At 42.4% G+C, this 13,518-nt stretch overlaps 1 protein-coding gene across 1 annotated transcript in view; it reads left to right on the top strand.

Moving 5' to 3' along the window:
- RET (ret proto-oncogene) overlaps positions 1-13,518 on the top strand; it is a 152,518-nt gene that overhangs the window by 126,348 nt on the left and 12,652 nt on the right. Inside the window, exons 13-16 of the mRNA XM_058189068.1 lie at positions 421-528; positions 4,302-4,516; positions 4,634-4,756; positions 6,382-6,452. Of these exons, the coding sequence (XP_058045051.1) occupies positions 421-528; positions 4,302-4,516; positions 4,634-4,756; positions 6,382-6,452 (517 nt within the window). The remainder of the gene's footprint in view (positions 1-420; positions 529-4,301; positions 4,517-4,633; positions 4,757-6,381; positions 6,453-13,518) is intronic.

Below are 13,518 nucleotides of genomic sequence, written 5' to 3' on the forward strand. Positions count from 1 at the left end.
CCTGTATTCATAATCATGTTTATACTTTTTTTTTAATTTGAATTTATATCCCGCCCTTCTCCGCAGACTCAGGGCAGCTTACACTGTGTTAAGCAATAGTCTTCATCCATTTGTATATTATATACAAAGTCAACTTTTATTGCCCCCAACAATCTGGGTCCTCATTTTACCTACCTTATAAAGGATGGAAGGCTGAGTCAACCTTGGACCTGGTGGGACTTGAACTTGCAGTAATTGCAAGCAGCTGTGTTAATAACAGACAGACTTAGTCTGCTGAGCCTGCTGAGCCACCAGAGGCCCTTATACTACTTATATCTGTTATCTTATACATGCTTGACAAATAAATATTTTTTTTAAAAAAAATAATAATTCATTGTCGGGGAGCTTTAATAAGAGGTCTCTTCCTGCTCTGTTCCACAGAAAATGCTTCGTCAAGTGAGCTCCGAGATTTACATTCTGAGTTCAACCTTTTAAAACAAGTGAACCATCCTCACGTCATCAGGCTGTATGGTGCTTGTAGCCAGGATGGTAAGTGTTTGATTTGATTTGTCAGAGTGTTTACAGCATGACTATTATTTTGAGACCACCCAGGAGCAAAATACAGGACACAGAGATTTTGTCATTACAAACAGTGGTGTATATACAAGACCTTCTATATACAGCTGTACACGCAGAGATGGGTTTCAGCAGGTTCTGACCAGTTCTGGAGAACCGGTAGCAGAAATTTTGAGTAGTTCGGAGAACCGGTAGTAAAAATTCTGACTGGCCCCGCCCCCATCTATTCGCTGAGTCCCAGCAGATTGGGAGGAAATGGGGATTTTGCAGTGACCTTCCCCTGGAGTGGGGTGGGAATGGAGATTTTACAGTATCCTTCCCCTGCCACGCCCACCAAGCCATGCCACACCCACCAAGCCATGGCCACAGAACTAGTAATAAAATTTTTTGAAGCCCACCACTACATACACGTGGTAGGCACATACCAGGCAAGCAATCAATCTTCAACTCTACATGGAGAGCTACAATGCAGGTATAACACAGCGAGAAGAATGATACATGAGGATAGAGAATGACGCCCTCTCATGGCCTCCTTTATATAGACAGGAGCTGATTCATCCTCAGTCTTAAAAGGGCAATAACACTGCTGACTCATCCTCAGTGGGCCACATCCTTACAACGGCTGGTCAGCTTTAAATCTGCATTACACGGACATGATTTCTAGAGAATTTTGATTCCCGGAGTAAAAGGATGAGTGAGAGAGAACCTTAAGAGCAAAAGTGGAGGAATGAGGGAAGGACCACAATAGAACATAGAAAGAATAGAGTTTTGAAGGGGTCCTTGGAGGTCTTCTAGTCGAACCTCCTGCTTGAGCAGGTGATCCTATATAGCATTCCAGACAAACAGCTGTCCGGTCTCTTCTTGAAAACCTCCAGTGATGGGAGCACCCACAACTTCTGAAGGCAACTTCTGTTCCACTGGTTGATCGTTCTCACCAATGGTGGGAAAAAGAAGGAGAAGAAGGAAAAAGTTGAGAGTCGTGGTCCATTTCTTTTAAAAAGAAAGAATCCTGGGAAATTTTGTTCTTTTTAAATTCCTGGCTGGACAAAACATTCAAGAGTTTAAAAAAACTATACTTGCCTAGGAAGAACCAGCATTGTTAACTGTGGGTAGCATGGTTTTCTTTATCTGAACTACTTAAATTGCTGCCATCAGCAGAGGCTTCAAATTCTCCATTTCTAAGCCACGTGCGTTCTTAGGCAATTGTTGTATTATTTTTAATCTTGCCTTCTGGGGAACTCTGCTTGTTTATGCTTTGTTGCATTTCATAGATCCATAGTTGATCAGCAGTATCTGTTTAGCAGAGCTGTGCAGAGTGCTGGATTGAAATAACAAACCATGTTTGGGAAGATGTATAGCCACTACTGGGAATGCCTTAAAAGCAATGTTTTTCAAATCTTGGCAACTTTAAGTTGGGCAGACTTCAACTCCCAGAATTCTGACTGCCTGGGGAATTCTGGGAGTTGGGGGTCTACCCTTCTTAAAGTAGCCAAGGTTGACTGCCTTAGAATAATGGCTTCTGTTCAGTAGTGGGTTTCAGAATACATTGCTATTAGTTTGCTCGTGGGCGCACGTGTGCGCGACACTTCTCCGCATGTGCAGAAGCATCCAGGTGGGTGGGCAGAGCCTCTCACTGCCGCTGCTACCAGTTCGCCCAATTCAGGGCGAACCCGTAGCAACCCACCACTGCTTCTGTTCCTGGCAGCTACTTTCCAAACTGATGAAGACACCTTTGACTTAAAATGATCCCAAGAGGTCAACCTCCTAAATGAAAAATGGTAGAGAAGAGTTTAGAAATGTACTTCCTATTGGTAGCCCACCAAATACTGAGCTGTGATTTCCAAAAGTCAAGGGAAGTGTTTATTGTGCATACGTTCTTTGTGGGATAAGACTTCAAGCAGATCAAATGATAAATGGTAGCCTTACATTGCAGTGAACAAGGACACATATTCAATTTCGCAGCTGCTAAGATTGTTGGACGAGCAGGCTCAAAAACAGCCGGGAAATGATTGAAGCCTGGGAAACAGGCCTTTTGTCAGTCAACAGGAGTGCTGAATTACCACCAGCTTATCAAATACTTAGGAGCTGAGGCAGGGGTGAAATTCAAAATGTGTTGTGACTCCAGCCCCTGAACCTGGCCCCATGCCCGGAAGTGACTTGGAGCTGGGCCTGCTGCCAGAAAGTGACTTGGACAGTGAGGGGGAAGGGCCATCAGGACTTACCTCGGGAGCACCGGCTTCCCTGGCTCAGCTCCAGGAGCCAGAAGCAGGCCAGGTGAAAGAGATAATGAGGCCTCCTTCCCCTGACTCTTCCCCCCCCAGGCCACGCCTGCAGACCCAGCTGACAGCAATCAGGCTTGGTTTCGTAGGCAGGAGAGGAGGGAACAACAGAAGCAAGGGTGGGGCAGACCTAGGAAGTGCTGAGTCATAGAGCCACACCCCACAGGATATAAAAGGCAGCCAGAGCTGCTGTATCTCTTTGTAACAGGCAAATCCACTGATTGACTAGAGCTGAAGTTTCTGACTCACCAGCGTTGTGGAAGATAATGAGGGCTCTTGGCAGACGCTGGCTCTTTTGTCGCCAGAGCTGATAGTGCCGGCTAATTAAGCCATCACTTGTATGGAGGTAGAGGAGGACAGAACAAAATGTTTCCCTACCAGTTCTGTGGACTTGGCTTGGTGGGCATGGTGTGGCTTGGTGGGTGTGGCAGGGAAAGGATACTGCAAAATCCCCATTCCCACCCCACTCTGGGACCAGCCAGAGTTGGTATTTGCCAGTTCCCTGAACTACTCAAAATTTCCGCTACCGGTTCTTCAGAACCTGTTAGAACCTGCTGAATTTCATCCCTGAGCTGAGGACTTGGCAGCACAAGGAAACAAAAGCCAATTACCAGCACCACATAAACACAACTCACAGACCAGCCCAAAGCATGTATTCCAATAGAGAGAAGTTCCCTGAAGATGGATTCTAGCATGAGCTTGGAAGAGTAAACCTCTGGTCCCAATGACCGACCCAAATTTGATCTCAGATCAAATGATGCTCAAGAGATTTTAAGGAGTGTTTTATCTACTTATTGTGAGTTTATAATGGAGGCACCATTTATTCCGGGAAGGAAGGGAGGGAGAGAGAAAGAGGGAAGAAGGGAGGATAGGGAGGGAGGGAAGAAGAAAGGGAGGGAGAGGAAGAAAGGGAAGGAAGGAGGAAGGGAGGGAGGGAGGGAGGAAAGAAGAAAGGGAGGAGGAGAGAGAGGAAAATAAAGGATAGTGAGGAGGGAAGAAGGAAGGAAGGAAGGGAGGGAGAGAGAAAGAGGGAAGAAGGGAGGATAGGGAGGGAGGGAAGAAGAAAGGGAGGGAGAGGAAGAAAGGGAAGGAAGGAGGAAGGGAGGGAGGGAGGGAGGAAAGAAGAAAGGGAGGGAGTGGGAGAGAGAGGAAAATAAAGGATAGTGAGGGAGGGAAGAAGGAAGGAAGGAGGGAGGGAGGGAGAGGAAGAGAGGGAAGGAAAGGAAGGAAGGAAGGAAAGAAGTCTGAATTCCCAAAGTCTCATCCTGGAAAGTAATCCCCCAACTGAAATGATAACACTTCTGAAAGTGAGATGTGTGAAACTGACATGAACTTCACTTGGTGCAAACTAAAAAAAATAAAAATAAGGACCTTGCCATTTTTTTAAAAAAAATTTTTTTTTGGTGCAGGCGTATCTGTTGAGGGCAAGTTGATTGAACTTCTCCCTCCCTCTTTGTTTGACCTCAGGGCCTTTATACTTAATCGTGGAGTATGCGAAATATGGCTCCTTGCGGAGTTTCCTAAGGGAAAGCCGGAAAGTGGGAACCAGCTACATGGGAAGCGACACAAACAGGAATTCCAGCTACTTGGACAATCCAGATGAACGGGCTCTCACTATGGGCGACTTGATCTCCTTTGCGTGGCAGATCTCCCGTGGCATGCAATACCTTGCTGAGATGAAGGTATGGACTTCCCCCTCATGCCCAACCTATTTCCATGAACTTTTCCGTGGTGGGACACATCTGTTAATTTAGTGTGTGTGTGTGTGTGTGTGTGTGTGTGTGTGTGTTTCTCCCAAGCTTGTTCATCGTGATTTGGCAGCCAGGAATGTCTTAGTAGCCGAAGGGCGTAAAATGAAGATTTCTGACTTTGGTTTGTCTCGCGACGTTTATGAAGAGGATTCTTACGTCAAGAGGAGCAAGGTGAGGAAGACAATGATTTATTTTCTACAATGATCTGTTTATTGGAAGGATCCGTCAACAGCTGCGAGGGACTTAGACTACTGAGGTTTGAAGGGACACTGTGTCACTGTAACCCCCAAAAAGATGTTGTACATTTGGAAAAGCTGTGGGGGGGAAAGGCGGGGGGGGGGGAGGCCAGAACTATTCTTAGGGAAAACTCTGATAGAGGGAAGATGATAGCATGAGAGTTTTGGATTTACCTTTTTTTAGTCTGGGGGGAAGAATAGGAGACACGTAAGGTAAGGCAGCATGAGAATTATTATTTTTTTAATGCCATCCTTACAACGTTAAGAATTTGAGGTTATCCATCAAATCCTGGAAGATTCAGAGCCAATAAAAGTAAGTACTTTATAGAACACATAATTTAAAATGGGGTTTTCTGCCCTCGGATGCCATTAGGACCAACTATTTGGATAGCTTTTGGAAGAGGATCAGACCCTTCATACTGTAACTAGGGTCAGCGTGGGAAACACAAGGTGCTTCAAAATGTTGCTCACTCAAGAAAAGTCAATAAAATGAGTCCCTCTGCCACAGTTAACAAATGTGATAGATCGATAGACAGACAGACAGACAGACAGACAGACACAAACACACACAATAGAAGGAAGATTAGATAGATGATAGATAGATAGATAGATAGATAGATAGATAGATAGATAGATAGATAGATAGATAGATAGATAGATAGATGATGGATAGATGATGGATAGAACGATGGATAGAGATAGATAGATAGACAGACAGAGACAGACAGGAAGGAAGGAAGGAAGATGGATGGATGGATGGATGGATGATAGATAGATAGATAGATAGATAGAGAGAGAGAGAGAGAGAGAGAGAGAGAGAGAGAGAGATAATGGATAGAACGATGGATAGAGATAGATAGATAGACAGACAGAGACAGACAGGAAGGAAGGAAGATGGATGGATGGATGGATGGATGATAGACAGATAGATAGATAGATAGATAGATAGATAGATAGATAGATAGATAGATAGATAGATAGATAGATAGACAGACAGATAGATAGATAGATAGATAGATGATGGATAAATAGATGGATAGAGATGGATAGATGATAGATAGATGATAGATAGACAGACAGACAGACAAGAAGGAAGGAAGGAAGATGGATGGATGGATGATAGATAGATAGATAGATAGATAGATAGATAGATAGATAGATAGATAGATAGATAGAGATGGATAGATGATAGATAGACAGACAGACAGACAAGAAGGAAGGAAGGAAGATGGATGGATGGATGATAGATAGATAGATAGATAGATAGATAGATAGATAGATAGATAGATAGATAGAATGTTTCTATCAATTCTCGTAACTAGATAACTGAGGCAATTCTGCATATCGCAACATTTGAATCTTAGCATGGCCAAGTTAGTGTAATTGGAAAATCGATTGCCTCAAACTCAACTAACTTGCCCCTGAGAAAAAGCAATGGGAGAAATGGAAAACAAGGGATTAAAAAAAAGAAGAAGAAGAACCATTGGAGGATTGTGGCTTTAGAAGTAACGTTCAGATGTACTTGCAACAAGTAATATATATTTTTTTCTCTTCCAACAGGGTCGAATACCTGTAAAATGGATGGCCATAGAGTCCCTCTTTGATCACATCTACACGACCCAGAGTGATGTGTAAGTTGATTTATGCTATCGGAAATTTTGTATCTTTAAAGCCAAGCAGTCTCTCCATGGGTGTCGATGTGCAAGAGAGACTTTGCGGTATCCTTAGGGCAAAATGCACCCCCGACATCATGACCTAAAGAGCTCAAAAATAGGTCATTTGTGTCACGTCATTCCGAGAACCTTTGCAGATGTGGAATATTTGCACCGTGTTCTGAAGTAGGCAAATGACACAATTTGTGTTGTTTAGGTTATGACGTCAGGCTTGTATGATGTCATTTCAGGCATGTATGATGTCATTTCAAAATAGGGAACAAACCAGGGGAGGGATTCAGCCTATTCAGTCCGGTTCGGGTGAGCCGGTTGCTCCGACCATCAGCTGAGAGCGAACTGGTTCTCTCCGACCATCAGCTGGGCCTGCCCACCTGCCCCTGCGCTATACCTACCTTTATTTCGTTCATTTGAAGCCCAGCTGATAGGCGCGACAGAGCAGATTGCCGCTCCTCAGCTGTTTTTAGTGCTTTTAACACTGCTTTTAATGGTGTTTTCTAATGGACTGTGCGAAGCGTGCGCAAAGCGAGCCTGTTGTTACACTGGTTGAATCCCACCACTGGAACAAACCCATCTTGTTCCCTATTTTGAAAATGGCAGTGCTGAAACAACACCGACCCATAGGTTAACCTACTGTTAATCTGTACTGATTTTTTTTTTCAACTGATAGCCATACCAACAGATGAATAAAGTAGCTCTTTTAGCTGTTCAGATTTTGTAATATCCTGGCTTTTTCGTTATTGAAAAACAACAACAACAAAAAACGGAGATTGGAACTTGAAGAAAGAGGAGGTGTTTCCAACTTAGAATAACTGTTTCTGAAATGGTATAGGGCTGTGATGGCGAATCTATGATACGTGTGCCGAAAGTGGCACACAGAGCCATCTCTCTCGGGCATGCCAGCTGTCACCTGTTGTTCTTCCAGATTTAGCTGGTTTTTACGTGTGCATGCACACCAGAAACCGGAAGAGCAGGTGACCGGCGTGCATGCGTACACCAGAAACCAGAAGCTCAGCTCTTCCAGTTTCCTGCACTCCCGCACGTGCGCGTCATGGGACCTGGTCTTCCGGTTTTCAGCACTCCTCCATGCGCACTCCCGTTTTGGCAGTTGGAAAGTTGCCGAAAAGGTTCGCTAACACTAGCATAGGGTTTCCTGCCTGGGCAAGAGGTTGGGCTAGAACAAGGGTCTCCAACCTTGGCCACTTTAAGCCTAGAGGACTTCAACTCCCAGAATTCCCCAGCCAGCTTTGCTTTCTGAAGTCAAAGTAAAGCTGGGAGTTGAAGTCCACCAGGCTTAAAGTGGCCAAGATTGGAGACCCCTGGGCTAGAAGGCCTCCAAGGTCCCTTCCAACTCTGTTAGTCTGTAATTCTCTCTTTTTTTCTCCCTAAAAGTCTCATCTCCTTACAGCTCATTCACTCATTTGGGCAGCTAGTGTAGGTGAAGAGCAGGAAGAGCTGGTGGATGGAGTTAAGCAAGTCATCAGCCTAGAGTCTTTGCGTTCCCATAAATGGTCTAAGTCCAGCCTCTGGTGAATTCCATTGACTTCATCTAACGCCAATTTAATATTGAACGTTAGCTGGCTAGATTCTTGTGCATAAACTTGAACAATAAATCTTAACTGCAACATAACATATGGTGCTGATTCTTCACGCCCCACTTCTTGCGTGGAAAACATAATTTTCCACGACAACTGACCAGTTCTTCTTTCAGAAGTTACAACATTTATCCATTTTTCATTGCTGGCTACAACCCTTGAGTCTCTTCCCACCCCCTACAATTCCTTTGCGAATCCACAACATCTCAGTTGTTGTGCTTCTGGAGAGTTCTCAGACAAAAGAAAAATGAAGGATGTTCAGCAGTGAAGACTTGTGCTCATATTTCAATAAGCGGGGGATGAAGAAACAACAGAACGTTGGGAAGTAGCCAACTTTGACTGTAACAGCCAAAAAGAAAAAGGAAAAAGTCCCAAAGTGATGACAGAAGCTTCACAAATTTAGTCTAACCGGGTTATTTAATAAGCATTTATTTAGAGACATGTCTCCAGCAAATGTTAGCCTGTCCATATTTCTGAATGTCCAGCGGTAAAGAGTAGATAACAGCGATAAGGGTGTTAAATAAAATTGATGGTTTAGAATGGTTATCTGTTAGCACCAGAATAACAGATTTGGAGGTCTTCTAGAATAGAATAGAATAGAATTTTATTGGCCAAGTGTGATTGGACACACAAGGAATTTGTCTTGGTGCATATGCTCTCAGCGTACATAAAAGAAAAGATACGTTCATCAAGGTACAACATTTACAACACAATTGATGGTCAATATATCAATATAAATCATAAGGATTGCCAGCAACAAGTTATAGTCATACAGTCATAAGTGGAAAGAGATTGGTGATGGGAACTATGAGACGATTAATAGTAGTGCAGATTCAATAAACAGTCTGACAGTGTTGATGGAATTATTTGTTTAGCAGAGTGATGGCCTTTGGGAAAAAACTGTTCTTGTGTCTAGTTGTTCTGGTGTGCAGTGCTCTATAGCGTCGTTTTGAGGGTAGGAGTTGAAACAGTTTATGTCCAGGATGCGAGGGATCTGTAAATATTTTCATGGTCCTCTTCTTGATTCGTGCAGTATACAGGTCCTCAATGGAAGGCAGGTTGGTAGCAATTATTTTTTCTGCAGTTCTAATTATCCTCTGAAGTCTGTGTTTTTCTTGTTGGGTTGCAGAACCGAACCAGACAGTTATAGAGGTGCAAATGACAGACTCAATAATTCCTCTGTAGAACTGAATCAGCAGCTCCTTGGGCAGTTTGAGCTTACTGAGTTGGCGCAGAAAGAACATTCTTTGCTGTCCTTTTTTAATGATGTTTTTGATGTTAGCTGTCCATTTTAGATCTTGTGATATGGTAGAACTTAGAAATTTGAAGGTTTCTACTGTTGATACTGTGTTGTCAAGTATTGTGAGAGGTGGAAGTATGGAAGGGTTTCTCCTAAAGTCTACCACCATTTCTACGGTTTTGAGTGTGTTCAGTTCCAGATTGTTTTGGTTGCACCACAAGGCTAGTCGTTCGACCTCTCGTCTATATGCAGATTCGTCATTGTCTCGAATGAGACCAATCACTGTTGTGTCATCTGCGAACTTCAGTAGCTTAACAGATGGATCATTGGAGATGCAGTCATTGGTATACAGAGAGAAGAGAAGTGGGGAGAGCACACAGCCCTGTGTGCACACAGCCTTCTAATCCCTTCTCAAGCAGGAAATCCTATGCCTGTGTTGGTGAACCTTTTCGGCACCAAGTGCCAAAACAGGAGCGCAGGCACGAGTGTGGGGGAGTCCTGGAAAGTGGAAGAGCAACTCCCCGGCATGCATATGTGCACCAAGAACATGAGCTTCCGGTGTGCGCATGCACGGCAGTCACCTGGTCTTCCAGTTTCTGGCATGCATGTGTGCGTGAAGACCAGCTGGCTGGTGCGCATGTGTGCACTGGAAACCGGAAGTTCAGCTTCCCAGCTCGTGCATGCATGCCAGGGAGCTGCTCTTCTGGTTTCCGGTGCTCCCATGCATGTGAAGACCTGCTGGCTGGCGTGCATGTGCCCACCAGAATCCGGAAGAGCAACGCATGACGGCTGGCGTGCCCGGAGACATGGTTCTGCGTGCCATCACGGTCTTATACCATTTCAGACGAAAGGTTGTCCAATCACTTCTTGAAAACCTCCAGAGATGGAGCACCCACGATATCTGAAGGCAAGTTAATTGTTGATTAATTGTTCTAATTATCAGGAATTTTCTCCTGATTTCTAGGGTGGTTGTCTCCTTGATTAGTTTCCATCCATTGCTTCTTCTCCTGCCTTCAGATGCTTTGGAAAATAGATTGACCCCTCCCCGCTCTTCTTTGTGGAAGCCCCTTAGATATTGCAACACTGCTATCATGTCACTCCTGGTTCTTCTTTTCATTAAATTAGACATACCAAATACTTCTGCCTACAAAACCCATGCATTTTTTAAAAAATAACAACAACAACTCTGTGATCTTCTGTAGAATCTGCACTCACCGAAGAAGACTGACCCAGGACAAAGAATAGATTCCTTTATGGTCTGCAATTATGAAAATCTTTAGCAGCAATAGATAAAGCTTAGGTTTGTTCCAGCAAAAGAAGACCGCTCTTGTTCAGTGCTGCCTGACAAATATATAAGGCTGCAGCAAACAATTTTAAGGTATACACAGAGTATTGTGTTGTGGTCCACTGGCGGCCTGCAGAGCTGGCAGCAAGAGTCGGACAGTGAGGAGACTAGGGAGGAACATGGGCCAATCCTGGAGTCTGGGGAAGGCTCGGACAAGGGCTCTGCGTCAGAGGCAGAAATGGGGCCAGGGCCATCTGGGAGTTATGTACTGACTCTGGAGCCTCCAGAGTCTGACATCAGCGAGGCAGAGGAAAAGGAGAAGCCTGTTCCCAGTGCGTGTATGCAAAGAGCTGCCAAAAGGCAAGAGCTGGTAAAGCAAAAAGGACGACTCAGGAGTAAGGCCAGGAGATGTGTGCGTGTGGCCTTGCAAGTTAATGGCCAATTAGGTCTTGGCAGCATGTCAAGGGCAATAAAAGTGAGTGCTTATCAGCGTTATCCTGAAGGACTGTGGCAGACTTCTGACAGACTCTTTACAACTATTTGGGACTCATCTATGAATGAACAGATTGAGAATGAACAGGCTCTGAATCAGCAGAATTCACAGCCGTTGAAATAAAAAGAGTGTTTTGGGGGTCATTGTGTGATTTTACTGCATCAGGAAGCCTAGGTCAGAACATATTGGTAGAACCAATTGGTAGTAGTAAACTCTCTGCAGAAAGCTCAGAGAGCACCAAGGACCATATACAATCCTCTAGGAGGTGATCACCCAATTTAAGTTTATCCGAGAGCCAGAATTATATACTTTTTTTTTAAAAAAAAGCTTCTTATATTTGTGATTCTATAATAGCTCAGCAGATTTGCAAAACACCCCTCTTTTTTGGGTGAAATTTTTGCTACAGCCTGTCCTTTGCAACTCGATATTTGATTGTAAGAAAGAACATTCCAAGGGATAGAATCAAAATCACGTGAAGTGTTAATACCAATTTATGATGCCTTGGTAAGGCCACCCTTGGAATACTGCATCCAGTTTTGGTCGCCATGATGTAAAAAAAGATGTGGAGACTCTAGAAAGAGTGCAGAGAAGAGCAACTAAGATGATTAGGGGACTGGAGGCTAAAACATATGAAGAACAGTTGCAGGAACTGGGTCTGTCTAGTTTAATGAAAAGGACTAGGGGAGACATGACAGCAGTCTTCCAATATCTCAGGGGCTGCCACAAAGAAGAGGGAGCCAAGCTATTCTCCAAAGCACCTGAGGGCAGGACAAGAAGCAATGGGTGGAAACTAATCAAGGAGAGAAACAACTTAGAACTAAGGAGAAATTTCCTGACAGTTAGAACAATTAATCAGTGGAACAATTTGCCTCCAGAAGTTGTGAATGTTCCAACACTGGAAGTTTTTAAGAAGGTGTTGGATAACCATTTGTCTGGAGTGGTGTAGGGTTTCCTGCCTAAGCAGGGGGCTGGACTAGAAGACCTCCAAGGTCCCTTCCAACTCTGTTATTCTATTCTATTCTATTCTATTCTATTCTATTCTATTCTATTCTATTCTATTCTATTCTATTCTATTCTATTCTATTCTATTCTATTCTATTCTATTCTATTCTATTCCTAGTCCATTCCATATTCTATTCTATTCTATTCTATTCTATTCTATTCTATTCTATTCTATTCTATTCTATTCTATTCCTAGTCCATTCCATATTCTATTCTATTCTATTCTATTCTATTCTATTCTATTCTATTCTATTCTATTCTATTCCTAGTCCATTCCATATTCTATTCTATTCTATTCTATTCTATTCCTAGTCCATTCCATATTCTATTCTATTCTATTCTATTCTATTCTATTCTATTCCTAGTCCATTCCATATTCTATTCTATTCTATTCTATTCTATTCTATTCTATTCTATTCTATTCCTAGTCCATTCCATATTCTATTCTATTCTATTCTATTCTATTCTATTCTATTCTATTCTATTCTATTCTATTCTATTCCTAGTCCATTCCATATTCTATTCTATTCTATTCTATTCTATTCTATTCTATTCTATTCTATTCTATTCTATTCTATTCTATTCTATTCCTAGTCCATTCCATATTCTATTCTATTCTATTCTATTCCTAGTCCATTCCATATTCTATTCTATTCTATTCTATTCTATTCTATTCTATTCCTAGTCCATTCCATATTCTATTCTATTCTATTCTATTCTATTCTATTCTATTCTATTCTATTCCTAGTCCATTCCATATTCTATTCTATTCTATTCTATTCTATTCTATTCTATTCCTAGTCCATTCCATATTCTATTCTATTCTATTCTATTCTATTCTATTCTATTCTATTCCTAGTCCATTCCATATTCTGTTCTGTTCTATTCTATTCTATTCCTAGTGCATTCCATATTCTATTCTATTCTATTCTATTCTATCCTATTCTATTCCTATTCCTATTCCTATTCCTATTCTTAGTCCATTCCATATTCTATTCTGTCCTGTCCTGTCCTGTCCTGTCCTGTTCTGTTCTGTTCTGTTCTGTTCTTGTTCTTGTTCTTATTCTTATTCTTATTCTTATCCTTATTCCTTTCTGTTCTGTTCTGTTCTGTTCTGTTCTGTTCTATTCTATTCTATTCTATTCTATTCTATTCTATTCTATTCTATTCTATTCTATTCTATTCCTAGTCCATTCCATATTCTATTCTATTCTATTCTATTCTATTCTATTCTATTCTATTCCAAGTGCATTCCATATTCTATTCTATTCTATTCTATTCTATTCTATTCTATTCTATTCTATTCTATTCCTATTTCTATTCCTATTCTTAGTCCATTCCATATTCTATTCTGTTCTGTTCTGTCCTGTCCTGTCCTGTCCTGTCCTGTCCTGTCCTGTTCTGTTCTTGTT

The sequence above is a fragment of the Ahaetulla prasina genome, chromosome 6, assembly GCF_028640845.1.
Source record: "Ahaetulla prasina isolate Xishuangbanna chromosome 6, ASM2864084v1, whole genome shotgun sequence".
Lineage (NCBI taxonomy): Eukaryota > Metazoa > Chordata > Lepidosauria > Squamata > Colubridae > Ahaetulla > Ahaetulla prasina.